The sequence below is a fragment of the Notamacropus eugenii genome, chromosome 1, assembly GCF_028372415.1.
Source record: "Notamacropus eugenii isolate mMacEug1 chromosome 1, mMacEug1.pri_v2, whole genome shotgun sequence".
NCBI classification, from domain to species: domain Eukaryota; kingdom Metazoa; phylum Chordata; class Mammalia; order Diprotodontia; family Macropodidae; genus Notamacropus; species Notamacropus eugenii.
The window spans coordinates 132,646,613-132,669,797 of record NC_092872.1 but is presented as its reverse complement, the minus strand read 5'-3'; the positions used below and the strand labels follow the sequence as shown (position 1 = coordinate 132,669,797).

Genomic DNA, 23,185 nt, shown 5'->3' with positions numbered 1-23,185 from the left:
GCACTTTGTAAACTTCACAGCGTTTAAGTGTAGCGGGCCATTATTTAGTTCTGTTCCAAAATGGTTTCCCATGAGTTAGTTTTGTCTCAATCCAAGCTCGAGGGCCTGCCTCCTACTTCTTGGATCCTCCCAACATCAGCAGGTATCAGAATGGGCGCACAGCACATTAACTAGCATGGGTCTAACAGGAAGTTATCTATTCAGAACCGCTGTGGAAGTAATGGGCTGCAGCCATCACTCAATTTAGCCCTGGTTTGCTTCGTTCACCCTCTCTTGGAATACGAGCAGCCAAACAGAACCACTCAGGCATAGTGCTCTCCAGATAAAAACTTTATTTTACAATTTTATAAAGCAGCTTTACATTAAGCACAAACGATCCGTTTACTCTGTATAGAAACATAATACCTTTCCATCTGCAAAAAATCAAGTTTCGCTGTATATAAAACTAACATGTGCACATTGTGCTTGAACTGCAAAGTCTGTACAGCTTTACAAAGGACTACCCTTCACAAGGGCATCCAGTAAACACTTTATTGCATATTTAACACATGGTGTATAACCCACATGTACAACAAAGAAACAAGAAAAAAGAAAGACTAGAAGGTGGATGAAAATAGCAGCTTCCAGTGCACAGCTTTCCTACACTGGTCAAGAAAAGAAGACTGCCACGCTCACAGAGTTGTGCTTGTGTGTGCCACTGTTGCATATGCTCACATGCATCGTGTTTCTTAGATGAAACCTATATACAATACGCCTGATCCAAAGGTCACGTGGAACTTGCATCTCTCCACTCTTGGATGATTTGATTTTACATGTGAAATGCCAAGAGGGTTAGGTTCAAATCAAAGTCAACTAAAGGCAAAAGCCATACATACAAGAGTGCGTGCGCCTCCCCATCCCATCTCCTCCCCCCAGTACCCAGCCTACCCCCAGCCAAGCTCAGAATGAGAGTGCACGGGTCAAATGGCTTAAAGATAAGCAGCTCTCACTGACGGGATTCACAGGGACAATTTTAAATGTAAAGAACAGACAGTTAAGGGGGAACATAATAAAGTCGTCTCCATATGTTTTTCCCAACAATGGTGCCATAGGTTCAGGGAACTCTCTTTAGGACCAAGGAAATCATGCTGTTGCTTGCTGCAGAAGAGAATGTAAGGTCATTCCAACAGCACAGAAACACCAATGCCCTTCATTTCTGACATTTCCGGATGAAAATCACTGCATTTCTTTCCTGCACAGAAGACAGCCAAATTGTTAAGGCACTGATATTTGTCTCCAAAGCAGTACCATAACACTCTCATGAGTCCTTCTAATCTGAGCTCCTTTAGGGTGTGCAAACACATCTGGGAGAAGCCCGGACCATTCATATTTCTAGAACAGGCTTGCTATCACAATGAATCAAATAGGGGGAGGGTGGGGAGATTACACACAGACTTTCCAGACTCTGGCATTGAGAGAGAGGAAAAAAAAGCTCTGAGTCTGGAATTTTCAGACTGCAAAATTAAAAACTAATGGTTAAACACATCGATTGCTTCAAGTCTGCTTCTTCTCTCACCAGATTTATTTTATCTTAGTGCTGACATGCACCTTTTTAAAAATTTCATCTTCCTTTCTTGATCCACAAGTAAAAGAGATTTTGCAGATTAATATAGGGCATGTATTTGGTTTCTGATGACCATTTGGTATGAGTAGCTAAGTCATATTGTACTTGACAGGCTTTTTGCTTGGGAACTGGGGGCCTTATGTTAATAACTTAGAGAAATCACAGTATTGCTATAAGGCATTAATACAATGGCCTGCAACCAACTAGTTACTAATGGAATTAAGACAAACACCAGTGGCAAATTATACTCACCCTACCCCCACTGGCTCAATGACCTGATCAATGAATCTGAAGGCCTTTATCCAACCACATAATACCCATGTGGATATGAAGGGCTATGAAATCTGCCTACAAATAGAAGCAGCTTCTCTCGTCTAACTGCTGAAATAATTTTCTCTAACATTAGGAAAAGAAACATTTAATGTACATTACATCAATGGCTTAAAGTATGAAAAAAGCATGTGTCTTGAATTTAATGCTTACACTACATTGTTCCCCCTTTCAAGCATGTATGGGGGTGGGGAATGGTTATAACAATGGACATTGATTCAAAAAGCCCTTACAATGAATTACTCTGCAGAAAAGAAGCTACTCAGGCCTATTGGAAATTTAAGTCAAGTTTTTCTGCAGGCTATGAAAATTAGATCCTTTACAAATCTAGGCTGATGATAAACTTTCAAAAGAATGTGGTATCAAAATGAACAGAATTCTTAAATATAATCTGAAATAAGAATACAAAATTCCAAACCGTGACAAAAAAGAACCCAATGCTATGGCAGGGGGGAATTGAGTGATGATCAAACTCTCAACTGATTGGAGATCAAGTTTCACCAAAATGAATGGTAGCTTTGCAATTGTGCAGTCAACTATTTTCACTCTAATTTGTGCTTACAGAATGTAACTTTGAAGCCAGAAAACTGGCTTTATGTTTGTAATTTATACATTTCAAGAAAACCATAAGCTCAAAATATTTCTCCATATATACCAAATTTAACAAATGTTCCCCCCAAAATTATTCTGTAGAAAAGAAACATCTTTTAAAAAGATGCACACAGTCCACTATCTAGTTTACAAGTAAATAGACATTTACCTCATTACAGCACAAGATTTTTCTTTACTCTGCTTCCAACACACACATAAATAATTTCATTTTAAAAGAGGCCACATACTAAATTTTCAGGTAAGGGCTAGACAGAAGGACTATATGGCTATTTAACCATTTTCATAGAAGAAGAAAATGATGTTCCCCAAACTGAGTGTAAATTTTTTTTTAAGGCATATCTAATCAAACTGGGCTATAGCAAGGTAAAGGGAGTAGCCTTTATTTAGCCCTCATGTTAGAAATGTCACTTACCCTTCTTAACATCCACATCATGGAATGCAATTATTTTGGGTTACCTTTAAGGACCACTTCTTTAAAGTTATCCATAAAAACTTGGTATGTGACCTTTTAAAATGTGCCTTTGTTTTGCTACGAAAGAGTGACTGATCGTTCCTGTGGACAGCAGACGGCTGAAATGTGATTTTGGTCTCAAGCTTTAGTTGTGCTTTGCTCTGCTGCCTTTCAGGTAACTTTTCCACCTCTTGACGAACTCTCTGAAGATGGGAGACTCATCGATGGTGCTCAGCAGCTGGAGCTGGTTGATGTGTGTGGTGTGATAGTCCCAGCGGGCCAGGTTGGGAGCGATGCCGAGCATGAAGTGCCGGAGGTCGTAGATTGTGCCTGAGCCAGTGTCGTACAAGGGGAGCATGGCTTTCAGGGATTCCATGCCACGTTCGTACAGCAACTTTGCTTCTTTTCCTAGTTTTTCCCCTGCAGTTTCTTTTAAATCATACAGTCCAATTAAAGAATACATGAAGCCATTTAAAACAAACGAGCTAGGTGTGGTTGGATATTCTTCATACCAGTCATATTTATTCATGAAGACAGCTTTCACTCCATGTTGTTCTGACAAGAACTTATAAGGTGCCGTTGCCCGTAAAGCTGAGTCAAGGAATATGTGGTCCTTGGTTAACAGATAGGCCCTTACTAAGGTCGAAATAGCTTGGCCTTGGGCCATGGCAGAGTACCAGCCGGGCTCTAAAGATCTGAACCCTTCTCCTAACTTTCGTGTCACCATAATTGGCCAGCCACCTTTTTCATCCTGGTTTTTAACTAGCCAATGGCTTGCAGCAAAGAAAGCAGCCATGTGAGCCGTGGTAGAGATGGTGATATTGTCGAGGAATCCTTTCCCTTTTGCAATTAACTTCACTACTTTCTTAGGCATTATTTTGGTCTGCTTGACAGCTTTTGTGTTGGAGAGACCCACTCCTTTCCTCAGGTCAGTGACCAGGTCTCTAGTGACAGTGCTCCAACTAGTTCTGGGCCCAATGCCATAGTAAATGTCTCTTTCTTTAAAAGCAATCAGCTGAGTGTTTGAAACATAATGCACTGTGAAGAGTTGGTTTTTCTCTGTGGTCTCCAAAACCACAGACACACTCCCATTTGTCAGTAACTTCAGGTCAAAAGAAATAATGAAGTCTTTCGTGTTTCCAAGCTGTAGAGAGACGCCCTCACCGGTTTCTGTAGGGAGGACACACAAACATACATACCAAAAAAAGGCTGATTAGGAAAAACACTCTTAATTTCAACATTTTAGTGAAATTCTTCCTGAAAAAACTACACTGGAATAACACGGCCAGACAAGAGGCATATCTAACGGCTTCAAGGGTATTCAGTTTAACAAAGTGACACATCAAAATTAACATTTCAATTTGGACAGCGAATTGAAATTAACATTTCAATTTAGGTATCACTTCATTATTTCTTACTGCTAAACTGAGCGTAAAGAAATGATGAAATTAGTGAATTCAGAATAGCTTTTTTTAATATTAAAAAAACAAACCTCTCACCTTTCCCCTATCCCTTCCCCAAACTGTACTAGTCATATTTTGCTGCAGAGAATTAAAAACAAGTTGCTCAGGTGTTAGGCTAAACCTCTTCTATAACCCAATGCTGACTGATGAATGGTTTGTGTGTCCCTGGAGCAACGACAACCAGATATCTAACAGACATGTTATCATTTCTATTCTGCCTGAAATACAGCTTGAGAGAACCACGATTTCGCTGATGGGGACACTTTATTCATAGGTAGAGACTATAACCCTTTCACCCCTAGCGGTTCTGTGAATGGATCTGCCCAGAAACACTAATTACCCAGTCACTAATTTTCTGATGACAAACTGCTTTGAAGCCCAGCAGCACAGTTTGAGTTCGGCTGGTATGGATTTTGAGAACTAAGTGTCTTCTGATTTTATGGGATAAGTGGAGATTGGAATTGCTCCAAAGCTGTGCTTGCATCTTGCTAAGCTTAAGAACCAAGTTCAAGTTGCGTGGGTTCTGGTAGGGCAAAAGCAATTTTAGCCAGTTTAATGTCAGCAGAAGGTCTTTATAGTAACCAGCATTTCTATATCATACTCAATGTTACCTAAAATAACCTTTTAAAATCAAAGATTAAATTATACTTATTAGAATTCTAGTTCAATATAGTTTTATTATATTCTCATTCTTTGAAAATTGGTTTCCTTTATACATGTATGAATATATTACATAAAACAGATGATACCTACTCAGAAACAGCATCACATTTATTTTTAAAAAATATTGAGTAAACTTTCCTAACATGATGGATCAAATATTCCAATTAATGTAGTTATCACATATATACATGTACATGTGTATACAAACACACACATTAAGCGTCAATGGCTTACAAGTGCGCTGAGGGTTTTGGGACACAGCATACATATATAGGTGGTAACAAGATTAGTTGGAGTATTTGATCAACTGGGTCAGGAACCAAATGGGAGGCGCTTTTTGAGGAGGTGTCACCTGTTTTATTCCCAGTCCCAAAAGGGTACAAAGAAGACCCTGCTAATAGCACTCCTCTTCGGTATAAGCATACAGCCTGAGCAAGGGAGATAAATCAGGAAGAAGTCTGTTGGATGCAGCCCATGATGCCACTGTAGGCACAACTACAAAATCTAATGGACAGGAGAGGACCTTGGAAGGTCATCCCCTACAGACCTCACACCAGAACAAGAACCTGCTCTTACAAATACTCCGAAAGTGGTCTTCTGGCCTTTGACAAAACCTCCATGTGAGAGGGAAATCTACTTTTGGCCAACTCTCATTTTAAAGCAGTAAGTCTTCCCTCTTATCATGCCTAAATATGCTTCTTTCCCTTTTCCATGAGTTCTTCCTAGAATTCTGTTCTCTGGGTCCAAGTGGAATTCCTTGAAAATCTGTCACTCTTCCAAACCCTCTGTAACATGGCTTCCAATTTCACGATTCAACTGAAACTTCTCTCTCTAAAATTACCAATGATCTCTTAATGGACATTTGAAAAAAGTTTCCAACCTTCTTGACATCCCTGTGACACTGCTGATCGCCATCTCCTCCTAGATGCTGTTTTGTATCTAGGTTTTCACGACTGTTCCCTCCTGATTCTCCCTCTTACATGTCTGGTCACTCCTTAATTTCCTTTGCTTCATCTGGGTTACGTCCACTCAATGTAGGTGTCTCCTCAGTCCTAGGTCCTCTTTCTCTCTTCTCTCTGGACTGTTTCCCTTGGTTATCTCACAACTCCCATAGTTTCAATGATCTCTGTGCAGGTGATTTCTGCATTTATAGATCCAGCCCTAATGTCTCTCCTGGGACCTCGTCTTGTATTACTAACTGCCTTTTGGATATCCAAAACTGCATGTCCAATAGGTATCAAAATCAACAGGTCTAAAACAGAATTGGTCTTTTCCTCCAAGTCCTTTCCTTTTCAAAAGTTCCCTATTATTGACAAAGCACCTCCTCCCAGCCCCCCAGACTCCCAATCTCAGTGTCATCCTCAACTCTTTCCTTGGCTCCCACTCCACACGTCCAATCTGTCGCCAAATTTTGTCTTGCTGATCCTACTTCCATGGCAGCTGTCCTATGCATTTGTCCCCTGCTACCTAACACAGCTTTCATCCCTGAACAGGCCTTCATCATCTCGTGTCTGGACTTTGGCCTCCATCCTCCACTCATCTATGGAAGTGAATTTCCTATGGCACAATTGCAGAGCACATCACTGTCCGGATTCAGTAAACTCCAGTGGTTGTTATCTGCAGAGTCAAGTAGAAAAGCCTCTGTTTGGCTTCAAAAGCCCTTCACAACCCAGCCCCTTCTGGCTTTTCCAGACCCCTACAATCTATCTAAACCAGCCTCTTGTTCCTTGCATACAACAGTCTGTCTCCTGACTCCAAGTCTTTTCACTAGCAGCCCCTCAGTCCTGGGACAAACTATCCCTCCTTAATTCTTCCTGACTTCTCTGGCTTCCTTCAAGATTCAGCTCAAATCTCACCTTTGGCAAGAAATCTTTCCTGGTACTCTCTACTATTAGGGCCTCACCTCTCATCCCCTCTCACAATATATTTTTAATATGTACACAGTTGTCTGAATGCTGCTTTTTGCACTAGAACATGAGTTCCCTAAGGGTAGAGATGTGTCCCCAAAACTAAACATCCTGCTGGACACTTAGCAACTGCTTGATAGATTTTTGTAGACTGACAGACATTTAAAATGTAGATTCAGTTTGGGAATAATATTTCTGCTACATTTATTTTTCAGTTTAGGCTCTTTTCAATTGAAGGAGAGAGTGATCTTGTGATTTCAGGTGTCTGTTATGTTCTCTTATAATTCTGAATAAATTACATATTTCCAGCCACTGTGGGAATTTATATTCAGGCTTTTCAAAAGTGCTATATGACCTAGTGGTCATTTTTGTTTTATTCTGGAATGGTTTCAAGTCATATCAATTTTTTTACTAATTCATTTCTTCTTTGAAGAAATATTATTTTGTCCTTCACCTAGTTTTCCCCCAATAATTGCTAAAAATTGCATTTTTTTTTAACATACTGGATTTATTCAAATGTCACATGAAAGCATTTTCATTAATAAAGTCACTTATGAAACCAAATTAATTTTATGCAACATTTCCCTCTTTACTAAGACAGGCTCATTAATAAGGATGTAATGTATTTTTCTCCACTAATCAATATCCATTAGAATTAATGAGCCCATTACCTGAAAAAAACAATAAAGAAATTTTCACTAGCAACTTGGGTTTGCTTCTTTCTAAGGGAAAAGTTGTCAAGAACACCCTGTGTCTTTTTGGGAGATAAATATTCAGAAGAAAAAAGGTTATGGATTTCTTTTATAGTCTCTCTTCCTCTAGTGAGGTCAGAGTAATCTGCTGATTGTGAAGGCTCCAATACAAATCTGCTCACTGCAGTCTTAAGTAATGAACTGATGAGTCCTCACTACAGTCTAAATAATGGGCAACCTGTAATTTCATTCTAATTTCTAAAACATTTTTTTCCTGTGGTGCTTTATACTCTGGATAGCTTGCAACAAAAGCAGGCTTGGCTTGTGGAGAAGTTTTCTGGGTGATTTTTAAATCATTTGCTTTGGTTTGTCAGATTATCATTTGCATAATTTAGTAGGAGCATTTTTCTTTGGACTATGTCCTGCATTGAGTCTATTGAAAAAAAAAAAAAACTTTCTGGATTTCAATAAGAGGAGGTAAGAATAAATGTCCAGCAGCAACAAGAAACCACTTTGGAAAAGTTTTCAGAAAAGAAGTGACACCAAAGGGAGTATTTTCACCAAGCATAATGACATTGTTTAGACTAGAGAGTGGAGAACTTCCAGTCTCTCAGTCTAATTTTACCCATTCCTTGGTAGATCTTCTAAAATTGTCTCGCAGTCACATGGCAAGCAGGAGGCTGTGATGAGACCGGAAGATTGGCATTCAGGAGTCCAGTCTGCATGCTGTATCTACACTGAGCTACCGTTTAAGCTAAGCATTTCTGACTTGCCTTTCTGACAGTTTCATCTCTCAAAGAAGAGGAAGTAATGGGAGGATTGCTATTTTAGACTTAATTGTGACCAGCAAAGAAGACAAAACTGACTGTAACATCTTAAAATTCCTAACCACAGAAAAAAACCTTAGGCACAGTTTAATAGGAGCTCTGGACAAAAAAGTCCAGACAAAAGGTAAATGAAAACAAAAATGATGTATGCCTAAAAGAACAGTGTCTAAGGGCAACAAAACATGGGAAAAAGAAAAGAATGAAAGAAGAAATCAGGGGATGACCGATAACCAATGACAAAGCTGCCAAAGACTGTGGGACTGGAAGGGACAGAACAAAAATGGCTGTTCCTTAATTGATCCTCATGAGAAATATGAATTTGGGAAAGGAGTCCCCAGTTGCCCTTGATTAAATTCCAGTCACTAGGGACAGAAGATTTATATTCAAGGTCACTAAAAGAACTGGACCTTATGATTGGTGACCTAATGTCAGCCATCTTTGAAAGGTTGTAGAGACCGAAAGTGATACTGTAGAACTGGAAATGGACAAACGTCATCATTCATCGAAAAAGGAAGAGAATGGAATTTGCCTTACAAGCAGCATATTTGGCTTTAATTCTTGGCAAACTATAAGATCATGTATTAAAGGGATTCTCAATTAACATTTAGAAAAGGAAAAGCTCTCACAAAGAGCCAAAGAGTAAGTCATGACAGACTAACCTTATTTCTCTTTTTGACACTGATACTAGCCTCGTAGATCAGGAAAAGGTTATAGGTCTAGTTTACCTAGACTTTTTAGCAAAGCATTTGATGGAATTTCTCCTTCTATTCTTGTGGAAAGTATGGAGACAAGTGGACCAGACCACAGAAAAGTGGGAGCCTCAGAACTGGCTGAATGACCAGACTTCAAGAGCATCAAATCACTATTAAGCCTCTAACCTTATAAAAAACTGTCCAGTAGACTTTCTCAGAAATTTGTGCTTAACAGAAATCTGTGGATTGTTTAACATTTTTATCAATGATGTGTATAAAAAAGACATAGATGGTAGGCTTATCAGACTTACAAGTGACATAAAGTAGGAAAGGACAGCTGAAACTTTGCATGGTCAAGTCAAAGTTCAAAAAGATCTTGACAGGTAATAACACTGGGCTGAACCTAACAAGATTAAATTTAACAAGAATAAATGTAAAGTAGATTTAGTTTTTCAAAAAATCAACTTCATTACAAGATGGAAAAAGAAATGTCTAGAGAAAGGCTCATCTGTAGAAGATTTGGGGGTCTTAGTGGATAGGAACCTTAATGTCAGCAGTAGTTCAGCAGCGCATCTCAGAAAGTTAATGCAATCTTAGTGCTACATTAAGGAAGGCATAACGTCCAGCACTATGTACTCTGCCTTGGTCATACCAAATCCTGAATACTGTGTTTAGTTCTAGACACACTTTAGAGAGGGTACTGACAAAAATAATAATAGCTAATACTTTATTGTGCTTTAAGTATGCAAGACACTTTACATTTAATTTTGTTCTCACAACCACCTTATGAAGCAGTGCTATTATTATCCTCATTTTATAGATGAGGAAACGGAGACAGAAGTTAAATGGCTTGCCCAGCTTGCGCAGTTACTAAATGTCTGCGAGACCAGATTTGAACTCAGGTCTTCCTAATTCCAGATCCAGGGCCCTATCCACTGCATTACCCAGTTGAGTGAAGAAGAGACCTGTGACTGATGTCACAGAGTCAGGAACAAGAAAGTTTAGTCACAGATGGTGTATGTGGGATAAATGAGAGTGAGGAGTCAAGGATGACCATGAGATTGCAAACCTGAGTGCCTGACAGGTTGGTGATGCTCTCAACAGTGACAGAGAGGAATGATTTTTTTGGAGAAAGATGAGGTCTAGGTTTGGATATTCTGGAACTGAGATGCCTCCAGGAAATCCAGGTCAATATGGACAGTAGGCAGTTGGCGATACAGGAAGGGTGCTCAGGACACAAACTGGGGCTGAGCATATTGATCTAGGAATCATCAGAATAGAAATGGAAATTGAATTCGTAGTACCTGATGAGATTACCAAGTGATTGATAAGAGTATAGAAGGGAAAAAAAACCCAGGACTAGGAATTTAGCAAAGGAGAGCAGTAAGGGAGACAGGTGAACCTAGAGAATGCACTGTCAGGAAAACTCCTAGAAAAGAGTAGCAAGAAGAAAAGGTGATAGTAGCATATGCTGCTGATAGGTCAAGAAGGATGATGACTGAGAAAAGGCCATTGGATTTGGCAGATGAAATAACTGGTAACTTTGGAGAGAAGTTTCATTTGAATGATGAGCTTGGAAGCCACTTTAGAAGAGAGGGGGAGCAAAGGAAATAAAGGCACAGAATGTAGATGGCTTTTTCTAGTAGTCTAGGCAGGAAAGAAAGGAGAGATAAAGGAATATCTGTAGGCATCAGGGCAGCAGTCAGGTAGGGGGAGAAGAAAGATTAATGAGAGAGGGAGAATGACTGACTGAAGGGGCAGTCTGCTGAGGATGACCAGATGGACTGACATTACAGGGGCATGTAGAGAGGTTGGCCTTAGTAAGGAGTAGGGGCACTTCTTCATATCAGATGAGGCTGTGAAGAAGGAGAAAACTGGGGAAAGGAGCTTGAGATAAGGAGAAAGGGAGAAGAGGGACTTCACAATGAAAGGTCTAATTTTTTTTCAGCAAAGTATCATGCCAGGGTTGACTGCACATACATAATCCATGCTTGCCTTCTCAACAAGGGGGGAGTGGAAAGAGGGTGGGGGAGAATTTGGAACTCAAAATTTAAAAACAATGTCAAAAACTATTTTTTACATGTAATTCTAAAAAAAAAAAGATTAAAGATTAAAAAATGTGATGCAAGGTTGTTAGCTGAGGAGGTAATGGGTGAGGGGAGGGGAGGAGAATAAATTGTGAAGCTTGAAGAAGGATGAGAACGTTTGGAAAAGCTGCTATGGTAAGGGAGATACTGAATCGATCGGGGGGTGTAAAAGCACCCTCTTCTTGTACTGAAGGTCCGGGTGAGGTTATGTCACACAGATCTGCAGTGCGCCCAGTCAGCATGGTTCCATAACTTTTTCTAGCCCCTTTCGGCTATTCTGTGTTCATAGTGCAAAGTGTGAGGTTATGGATTTTGAACTTTTAAATGTAGCAGGAGGAGCATTAGAGAAATCTAGCACTTGAAGTCAGCTATAAAAATATAATATTAACATTACTAATTCATTCATGTCAACAACAGTTTTACACTCTACCTAAATAGTGTTATACTGTCTTTCTTTACAAAAAGTACTTGGAAAGAAGTGCTGTTAAAATGCTAGCTAGAAAAGGGTAGATTTGTAAATCAGATCATATTCTTTTATTGGCTTTTAATGGGAAATCTGGGGATATCTTCCCACTGAAAAAATTTTTTTGAAAAAAGTGAAATAAAAATAAGGAAAAACATTTTTTAAAAAACCCATAAGATCATTTTTTCTTTATTCCTAGTTTACTTATATTTAAAACAAGTGCAATCATCGTACTAAATGATTTCCAAAGTCTCTTGTAGTTCTCTCTCCCAGAAAAAATATTCTGTTTCATAAACCCCAATTTTTAAGCTGTTCCTTCTTAAGAAAATATCTTGTCTGATGCTTTTTGGGTGTTTACATACTTAATATTCCTGCTTGGAGATGTTAGTATCGGTTGGTGTATTTTGTTCAGTAACTTTCTTGAGTTCCTTATGGTAACAGTGAGGGGATTTGATATCATTACCACAAATTATGATAAATTAAGATTTTTCAGACTTTGAATGCTGAAGACAACTATATCATGAATGCGTTGGAAATACTGCAAATATAAACATCAAATAACTGCAGAAAGAAATAAAGAAGTAATCCAAGACAATAACCCTACATCAAATCCACATGAAAAGAATCATTTTTTTTTTTTTAGCTTTAACTGCTGTAAATCTTATCTTTAAGAGTAGAAAGCATTCTAACACAATAAGTAATTCACCTGGAGCAACAAACTGCTTAACGTTGGTTAGTCTAGACTTATCAGCCACACTGGCCATGAAGCAGCCCTTTGGCACGGTCCAGTCGTTAGGCTGACTGTGTCTGTCCTTGTCTTCTGCTGTTTCATAGACCTCAATGTGGGGGGGTTTCTCAGTCAGATTCTTGCTGTAATGACTTAAACCATATTGCGCAATCTGGATCGGGTAGAAATAGCCTTGAGGTCCCCACTGGGTAGACAGTGGTACACCTAGAAAATGGAGAAATAAAATGATAAATATGTCAAACCATATCCTACTTCTCACCGTTTTATTATGGTGTTGCCAATGTTCAATCAATGATTCTGATCAAGAAGAAAACCATGTTCTAAAAGAGCAAATTATGTTGTCTCTATAATTATTTAAACTATTTTCTCTGATATTTAGCTGTTGATAGCATCACAGCACTATACTTGTAAATTAACTGATCTTTTAAAGATTCATCACTTCTTCCTGCTATCCAGAGATGCTATGTTTTATATAACTCAGTTTCATACACTTAAAATTTTGTGCATGGAAGCAAATATCTAATTTTACCAAAAATACTCATCACAAGATTTTACACATGAAATTTTATTGGATGCCAAATATGGCAATCTAGTTACTCCCTCTTCTCTTACTGACGTCAAGACAACAGTTTAATAATTAAGCATTTCATCATTTGATGGTTAACATACTTGCTAAAAATGTTAGCCATGTTCAAGCAAGTTAAAGACTTGAATATTGTCAATTACTTCCAAAGACAAAGTGTGGCCTCTGCTCACAAGCACTTGCTTAAAAGGCTGTTAAATTTTTTTTAAATAATAAGGGCTTTTAAAACATATAAGGATGGGTAAGAAAATGCAGTATCTTAGCTATAATGTCCAGGTTGTGAATTAAACATTTAAATGAATATGCTGTGCATAAAATGAAATAATATGGTGTGCAGTTTGCACGTCAGTTATTTTTATTATTACTTTCACCATTATAACTCCTTAAAAACAAGATACACTGGTAAAAATGTGATATATGTATGCCCACCCATATGATATCATGCACCATACGTGATATCCATGAAGAGTTACTCTAAGAAGGGAGCTCTGAGGTATGAAATTTTTTGGACAGTATTAGCATAAAGCAGAAGTTAGTGACGAACAGTTCTCATTACTTAGTGATTAAACTTAGAAGTCAAATTCAGACTTGAAAGAAGAAGTAGAATGGACAAAAGAGGAATTAAAACAGCAAGGGACTATATAAGGTGTTTCACATTTCAGGTTCCTGCCCAACTTTCTCTGACAGTCCTGGGTCCATTTTCTGCTAATGAAGGGAGGAAAAAAAATGGGACCAATACTATGCTGTACCTCTTCCCATTCTAAGTTACCAAGGGGAAAAAAAGGAGCCTAAATAGCATATAAAGGCTGACTCCTCTGCCTTTATAGGAGACTGTTCTTTGTGAATATCAGACCTTAAAGAAACAGAGAGATACCTCTCGCCTGGGGCTCTAACGGTAAGTCACTCGTGGCAGTAGAACTGGCTGGGGACTCGGAAGGCTGTGAATTTCAGTGTCACTTCCAAGATAAACTTTAGTTTTAAGGAAATTAGTAATGAATCATAATATGCAAATCCAGACACAGGCCTAATATGTCTATGATCTGGTAGCTTCAAGCTGACTTCTGTTTTCTTGCTTCCAAAACAGATTTTTCTCAAAGTTCGGTTGAAGTTCTGTTGAATGTCTGTACCATAATTACAATGTGATTTTATATAAACTCATTAAAGACTAGCTGCATACTCTTCTCCTCATTACTTGAGCCTCCGTTTCCTCATCTGTAAAACAGGAGTAATGTACTACCTACTTAAGAAGACCATTGTGAAGAAAGCGTCCTGTAAATCTTAAGGCACTAGATACATGTGAATTACCATCATCACCATTACACTGCATGGAGGTCCGGGTTCTCCACCGTACAAATCTGCAGTGATGAACAGCTGGAATCAATGACCCTGGAACGAGCTAATGTGCCATCTAGTGGCAGCCTACTCAAGTTCTACATGGGTTGGTACTGGTCTTCTCATGGGGACGAGAATGTTTTCGAAACCTGTAAGAGCTTTATATTTTATTGCCTATTTCCTACAATACATTTAGAACACAAAGAGATCTTGGAGATCATCTACTCTACCTTCATTTAAAGATTAGGAAACTGAGGTCTTCACTGCGCCATTTTAAAGGTAACGGCTCATTAGGAGTTGAAAGTTTGTTTCAATATCTTTTGGCTGAATAATCTGATAAGGTAAATGTGAAACACTAAAGAAACATAAGAAAACCAAAAAAGTTCCCCAACCTTTTGGTTACCAAAAGGATTTCAAATGTTCCTTCAATTTAGTTAATAAATTGGGTCTGAAAAATAATTTTGGAACTTCACAAATCCTCAATGAAAAGATTTACCTCTGAGTGACTGCCTCGTTCTGTTGATTAATACAGAAAGCTTGGGTGCTTCTGCACAGAATAACTTATCTACATAAAAGTGATCAATAAGCACAATTTCAGAGGCCGAGAAAGCAAACCTTTCTCTATAATCCTGTGGTAAAAAGAGAATAAGAAATTCTATGTCTGTCACTATTTTAAAACTGCTGATTAAGCAATGCTCAGTCCGTGCCAGGTGCTCATACTTAAGGCTTGGTCCTTCTTTTCAAGGAGGCTCACAAGCTAGCTGGACACAACAGAACCATGAAATGATAGTGGACAACATAAGGCAGTGTCTAAGTATGTGATATAACTTGATAGTTCAGAAGAAATGGAACAGGACAGAAAAGTGAGCAAAGAGTTAACAGGAGGAGAATGGACTTGATCGAGGCTTTGAAGGTTGCGCTGGTTTGGTTAGACAGATAAAAACAGAAAGGTCACCCCATGTTTATGAGGGGCCCAGTCTGACTATTTCAGGAATGATGTGCATGAGTTCTAGTAAATTGAACGTCCAGGGAAATGAAGGCCAGGTCATGGGGGTCTTGAAGGGCAGCAGAAAGTTACCTTTGATGCAGTAGACAATGTGGGAAACCATAGAAAGTTTTTGAAGAGGTGAATGACACAATCAAAATGGTGCTAAAGAAAAATTAGTTCAGAAATAATACCTGGCAATTTTTAAAATAAAAAAAAAATAGTATTCATACAATGGAGTACTTGATTTTTATAAACGTACTCAAATTAAGAAGTTAATATGTGGATGTTTAGTCCATGGCTCATCACATTTTTAAGGTAAGGAATATTAAAATATTTCAGAAATCAGTGGCAGTACTAAGTCTGGAGCTCCAAGCCCGGCAATCTCCAACCCCTTAAATAAGGATCAGTAGTAAGTGTGGACCACGGAATTGTCAATGACTTAAGAGACATCTTCAACTGCATCAGTTACATCATCAATTATGTTATCTCTTTGGATCATTTGAGAAATAATTAAATAACTGGATACTTTATACTGTGTAATCTAAGACGTAAAATTTAATCTGAAAAATTCAGTAGGCATTTATTAAGTGTATCCAGGTACTACATTAAATCATTTGCAAATACAATCTCATTTTATCCTCACAAAAACACAGGAAATAGGGTTAATCATATGAAGTGGCTCTCATTCTACTTTTTTTTAAGGAATCACTACTAAAAGCCAATATGTTTTAAATAGAATTATTCAACTTTTATCAAGTTTTTCATTCATACTATTCTAATAATAATCTAATTATTGATTTTAGGGATGCAGTTTAGTCAAAATAATGGAGCTCTTCTATTCTTGTCCTTTTATTTATTTGACACTGTTGGGAAACGATCTATTTCACTTAAGTGAATTTCCCAGTTACCTAAAGTTGTCTAAACTCTTCTTACTGGTCACAGCCTTCCTTAACACCAGTAACTGACCTAGAAACAAATGCAAAGCTAGGATATGCAAAAGTCTGCTTTAAGAACAATGGGATGGTAACTGCAGTGTGCTGCAAATGGGATGGTACGCAGGTGTGCTCAGAGATACTGCTGTTGCAACTAAAGAAAAAGCCATCCAAAGTGTGAAGGGGGAGGAACAAAAAACACAGCTCTGGGGCGTCGAGACAAATAACAAATCATCCGCATGCTGTCCCCGTATAGAGAGGGGAGGGAGGCAAGATGAACAGAGATGCCTCTTGGAGATCAAGGCCTGGTCACAGATAGCTTCTCACTATCTGATCTGAGTTCTACACAATGGGCCAAATGCCGTTACCATAGGGTTGGACTACAACATGTCAATGACGCCTGGAAAATGCGACAACAACGTTTAGGGAGATATTTACGTCTGTAACCGCTTAGAATAGATTGAACAAAATTTAACATTTTCCAATGATTCACAGTCATTATTGATCAATTTCCATGCTATGCTACAAAGCTGTACTTACAATGCTCAGATATGCAGTGATGTGATCCTGACACCAAATAGATCACCAGGCTTTTAGAGTCACTGCACCTGCTTTTAAAAAATAATTTTCCTTGCTTCTAGGTTACAAGGTGCCACTCCCTGCTGCTGGCCATGTGCCTAGCTTTAAAGATCAGTCTTACCTCCTTCTAATAAACTCTAATTCTTCGGTGGAATAGGAAATTGGGTAAGCAACTTTCTTAGACACTGTGCCTAAAATCTGTACCAGGAGGCTCTGGGTGAATGCTTAAGTAGCTTTTTTATGAACCAAGTATATAAGCACTGTCTATTCTTGATACTTAGAGGTTTTTTTTAAAAGTTCTTTCTGGATTTTCCGCTATTATCCAAAGGGTCAAGGTAGCTGGATAAGTGATTTCAGATGTGAGATGTGATTGTTGCAGTGTTCTGTGGAGCTGAAAGGGAAGTTTGTGTAAATGAAAATAACTTTTAATTACCAGAGGGAAGGGGAAAGAAAGAAAAAGGAAGGAAAGAGGGAAGAAATGAGAGAAGGAAGAAAGAAAGGAGGGAGGAAAGAAGGGAAAAACGGTTCCTATTTTGCCAGGCACTGTCTGTACTGGGTTCATAACAATGAGATGGAAAGGCCCTTATAAACTTTATCTAAATCTCTCATTTTACAGGACACTAAGGCTCAGGGACTCCCTCACTGCTACAGAAGGATAAATGGCAGAGCTGAGATCTGAATTCAGATCTTTAACTCTTAGTCAGATGCCCTCCCTTTCTATCACATCGTGCTGCCTCTTTCCCAAAGCCCTGCAATGAGCCAGAGTTTAGATTTGAGCTGAAAAGCAATGGCGCCTTTCCGGGGGCTGTCAAACAGGGGAATGCCGTAATGAAAGTGGTATTTTAGAAATATTCATCTGGCAAGGATATGCAGAAATGGGAAAGACTGGATCCAGGGAGGTCAGTTAGAAATAATATAGTACTTCAAAATTTACAAAGCACTTTATATACATTATTCCATTTAAAGCTTTACAAGAACCCTGTGAGATAGGCACTAAATGTTTATGATAGCTATTTTCCAGATGTGGAAAAAGGCTCACAGAGGTTTGCTGGCTTAATTTTGTAGTCACAAATTTATCAGGAAGCAACTACAATAATTCAAGCACAAAGGAATGGGGGTCCAAGCTGGGGATTTTTAACAGCTTTTTTATGTCCTGACTTCAGGGAGTAACAAGACGGTTCTTGACCAAAAAAATGTCTATCACCCTCTCCCACTTTGGCAGTCTGGTAACGCCTATGCTATGGGCCCCTTCTTAGAATGTCTCTTAAATGTGTAACATAAAATATACAGGATTATAGTGAAATATAGTTACCAAAATGTAAGAAAACTCAAATTCCCAAGTCCTAGGTGAAGAATACCAGGTCTAAGCTAAATTTGTGGGAGTAAAAATGGAAAGGAGGGCACAAGTCTCAGGACACATTATGAAAGACTTAAGAGCACTTGGTATTGGCAAAGCTAGCACACAGCAGCCTATCTTGGAGTCAGATCTTGTGTCTGACAAATACTAGCTCTATGACCATGGGCAAGTCACTTAACATCTCATTAACCCAACCAGCTTAGAAACCTAAGTTGCAGCAGTTGCCTCCAACAGAGACGTGGGGTTTTTATGCTAGGAGATGTTCATATTGGATGAAAACACTAGTTTAGGGGAAAAAAATAGCATTTGGTAACTAAGAAATTCTCCATGAAGTAAGAATGAAGTGGAAAATGATCTTAAAAGCTTTAAGCCTATGGCTGGGAAGAGCAGGGGACACTGTTGACCAAAACGAGGGAAAGTGGCAAGGATAGTCCTAGTTGTTAAGGGAAGATTATATAGTTCAATTTCTGACATTTGCTGTGGTGGTGGGGGATGTGTGACCAGAGATATCTTCTTAGTGGAGGATGGGAATACTGGACTGAAGCTGAAGTAGGAGATCAGGGCTGGTTGACAGAGACAGAATTACTTCTTTGATTTTTAGCTGAATTCATACTTGTTCAGGTCAACTAGAGCACTGTAACTGTGGTATTTTCTGCCAAATATCAAAAGTTCCTTTCTCTCTGACCTGCCTTCTCCCCCACTGCCTACCCACCAACATTTTCACAACCTCCAGTAGTACTCCTAATGCCTCCTGCCCCTTCTAATCAAAGTGGAAACCTATCCTTTTTTTCCCCATCATGCCAAGGGCCTACATTAGTTTCTCAAGATGACACCAACCCAATTTGATAAACAAACCCTATATTTTAACAGTGGCCTTCTGGAAACATAACACCTAAACTCAAGAAAGTAATTTATACACTGTGAACTTCAGGCACCTGTGGTAGGGTAACAGACACTTTTTAGTCACAGAGGGCCTTGCTATGCCCCGAAATCTTATCATGTAGATGGCTATCTTGAGTTCTATCCTGACCTGAGGGAAGAGTGTTTTTTCTCTGCAAGTATGACTGTTGAAAAGACAAGTCCTTTAATTCCTGTTAAATTACAACTTGCAGTTTCATATCTTCCAAAAAAGTCGGGTAAGAGTTGGGCATAGTGACACTAACCTTCAACACCACTTATGCACTTGACTCTGTCTCGGACTTCCACGTTATAGCCTTCAAAGGACATAAACACTCCATCAGGGTGATAAGGTGCTCTCTGTGCATAGACTTTGGAATAACTATGAGAGAACTCAAACCGATCGTAGCCATCGTACTGGACCATCTTCCCATAAACCTCAAAATACTTCTCTACCCAAGTGAAGGGGAGGAAGATCTCATTTCCTTCTCGCCTTCCTTTAATTGTGTGTTCATCATTGATCAGACAGTCAATTTCTTCATATTTGAGTCCCAGAATTTTGTTTCCATGACTGTTGAACCCTCCCACTACAGGGGGGGCTTTCTGCTGCTCCTGGGGAGACGCTTCCTCTGGCTGCTGTCTGGCCACATGGTTCACACTGTCGTCACTCTCAGAGGCAGCTGCTCTTTTTTCTAATCCATCGACTCTTAGACCATTATTCCAGGTTCGTGGAAACTGAACAGCCTTATCACTGGAACACTTATTCCACAGCAGGACTGTGACCAGAGTGAAGAGCGCACAGATGACAATCAAAGTCTTGTAGCTGACCCGAGCTGCCAAGCAACGCATATTCAGACCATACCTAACAGCAAGGAGAAAAACAAAGAGTTCATAAACAGTGACTACTGTAGACAATATGATCAGATTTATGACTATCAGACAACTTCACAATGCTATGCACCTCCTGACGGAGAAGTGCCAGACTCTAGAGGCAGAACGAGATAAAGCTTTCTGGACATGGCCGATGTAGGTGTATTTGTTGCAAGAGTTTTGCTTTCCCCCCTTATTCTGCTGCCCTCCTGTGGGGGAAGAAAAAGGAAATACATGTTAACTGAAATAAAAAAAAAGATCATTAGACATCAGTATGGGGAAAGTGATGGGAAATCACATCCAGATTCCTTTCTTGTGAACTTCTCCATAGATCAAAACCATCTCAAAGTCATGGAAGAAAGGAACTTGGACTGGAAAGTCTGGTCGTGGCTCTGCCAGCAATTAGCCATGTCACCTTGAGCGAATCAAACTCTCTCTGTAAAATCACAGGCTGAATTAGGTGATCGTTCAGATCCTTGCTGAAATAAAGCTCTATGATACTAAGGAACGCTTTCTTAGCTCTCGCTCCTACTTAAATCAAGCATAGCAGGAAGCAGGGAGAGGAAGAGGGAAGAGATTAAACTCATTTCTCTGACTTGGAGGAAAGCAAAAGCGTTCCCTATTGCGAAAAGCTAAGATAATCAATTAACAAGAACTTAGTAGGTGTCAAAGGGCAACTTGTAAGGCAAACTGGATAGAATGCCAGGCCCTGGCATCAAGAGCACCTGGGTTCAAATCCAGCCTAAGGTACTTACTAACTGTAATTCTGGGCAAGTCACTTAACCCTGTTTGCCTCAGTTTCTCATTTGTAAAATAAGTTGGAGAAGGAAATGTCAAACCAGTCCAGTATTTTCACCAAGAAAACCCCAAATGGTGTCATGAAGAGTCAGACACGACTCAACAACAACATTGGGTGCCCACTACATCCCAGGCACTGTATTAAATGTGGGTAACATAGATGCTTTCCCTTAAGGAACTTCATATGGGAATACTTAGTGTTCTCAGCATGTTGTTGAATCATGCAAATAAACTTTCTAGAATTCGTAATGGATGCATGTCTTTTTATATCAAAGAATAAAACAGCCAGGCAACTTGGAAAATGCTCATGTGCCATGGTCCATCTAGTGTATTGTATATATTCTACTGGTATGTTACTATTCTGAACACATCTTTGTCCTCTAAACTCCTGGGGAAAATCAGTCAAGATGTTGGAATAGGAGGAAGCAGTATAGCCCCCAAAAGACTATACCAAAGACCTAAGGCCGTCAGACAGCCAAGTGACTAGGAAACCTAAGGAGAAACCACAGTGGGGCATCTTTTGAGCCCCAAAGCACAAATATGACCTATAGGCAAGTGAACAGAGCAGGGACTCTAACACATGGGTGGGCTGGGACCTTGGTCTCAACCCTGTGGGGCTCAGAACGGTGGGTGGAGGGAGGGCGGAGAGAGGCCTGGCTGAAGGGCTGCTGGTTGCCCAGAGTGAAATGTTGAATCTAATCCTTGCTCTAAGACACAAGTAGGCCAGGAGCACAGTTTGTGATCCTGCTGAGCCTTTCGGCTCTTTGACAGAGGCTAGAGCTAATCACTCTTTACCAGAGAACAACCCAGAGGCAAGCCTGCAACTGTGTGGTGTAGACTCAAACCAGGGTCTGGAAAGCCTAGGAGGGCAGCAATCAAACTGGGCCCTTGATCTAACTGCATAGAATCTGATGAAAGTCTGTATCCTTCTAGCTCACCAGTCTTGTGATTCTTAGAAGGCAAAGCACTCATTAATATGTAAAGAAAAGATAAGATAGGTCAGGCTCATAGAAGGCTACAACAGTCTCACCAGAAATGCGCAGACCCTGGTTTTTACACAATTCCCAATCCAGGGAGAAAGGCTGGACAAAAAAAAAGATAAAGAGCAACTTTGAAGCTAGGGATGCCCAATATAAAAACACAAAATGAGAGAATAACGCCAAAATATCTACAAGTAAGCTAAAATTCCTCTTCTAAATTATGTGATTATTTTGCTTTTTAAAAGTTCTTTCTACAATATATATTCTTGAAACATTTTCATAAGATTTTTCCCATTTATATTTGGTGATCTTGGGGGATTTATAAAGAAAACAGTATCTGCAAAGTTAAAAAAACAAAAAAACTTCTAAAAAAGATATTTAAAAGATTTATCCCTCTACAGAAAAAAAAGTCAATTAAAATAATCATCGTAATCCAAACATTTTTAGGTGGCTACTCTGTGCTAAGCACTGTGCTAGGGATCGCGGGACACAAAGAGTCCCTTTTCTCTAATGAAGCTTACAACCCAGCATAGGAATGCAACATACAGAAATCACTAAAACACAAAGTAGAGTCTAATAAGCACACTAGAGGAAAGTATATGTAAAGCAGTTTTTGAGCATCAAGTGAGAAAAGATTCCTTATGACTAGGATTAAGAAGGGGGGGGTCTTATGAACAGTAACGTTTGAGCTGGTTCTTGAATGATGGATATGATTTTAACACTTAGAAGGACAGGTAAGAGGAAGGGAGGCAATCGGGGTATGGACAGAGGTTTAGAACCAGAACAGTATGGGGAGGGACCCTAGCGATGGTGAGGAGTCTGGACTGGCTGAAGCATTAAACTATATAGAAAGAAACAGTGTGAGATCAGGTTGGAAAGGAGAGATGATGCCAGATTCAGAGGGTCTTGAATAAAGCTAAGGGGCATGGACTTGAGTTAGATGGGCATTAGAGAGCTACTGAAATCACTAAGAGATTTGCTTCATTTAGCTCTAGAAAGCAGCACTAATGGGTTCTACTTAATTGGGTGAAAATTACAAGTTGGAAGACTATGATTCAATACAAGAAAGAACCTTGTTAGATTCTCCATCTCTAAAAGTCTTTAAACAGAGACTGAAAGGTCACCTCTAAGGGACACAAAGATCAACCCTTTATAAGATGGAGATAGAAAGGTTCAAATGAAATCTCTAAAAATACCAAAAACATTAAGAAAATGTGCAAAATGAAACAGTCTTGCTTAATATACGTCTTTTCTGAATCTGTTTCAGGAATGGGACTCTTGAGTTTTCTTCTAACTCTGAGTCTATGGAGGGTTTTGAGCAATAGTGACAT

The 23,185-nt window shown here is 39.2% G+C and overlaps 1 protein-coding gene across 2 annotated transcripts in view; it reads right to left on the bottom strand.

Moving 5' to 3' along the window:
- Positions 1 to 1,188: 1,188 nt before the first annotated feature.
- GLCE (glucuronic acid epimerase) overlaps positions 1,189 to 23,185 on the bottom strand; it is a 154,753-nt gene continuing 132,756 nt past the window's right edge. Inside the window, exons 3-6 of one of the 2 annotated variants that reach the window (XM_072615206.1) lie at positions 20,168 to 20,285; positions 19,473 to 20,068; positions 12,497 to 12,742; positions 2,873 to 4,166 (exon numbers count right to left, since the gene is read on the bottom strand). In XM_072615206.1, the coding sequence (XP_072471307.1) occupies positions 3,142 to 4,166; positions 12,497 to 12,742; positions 19,473 to 20,055 (1,854 nt within the window). In that variant the 5' untranslated portion in view covers positions 20,056 to 20,068; positions 20,168 to 20,285 and the 3' untranslated portion in view covers positions 2,873 to 3,141. Of the gene's footprint in view, positions 4,167 to 12,496; positions 12,743 to 19,472; positions 20,069 to 20,167; positions 20,286 to 23,185 lie in introns of both variants that reach the window. The other variant, XM_072615197.1, reaches the window with a different exon arrangement.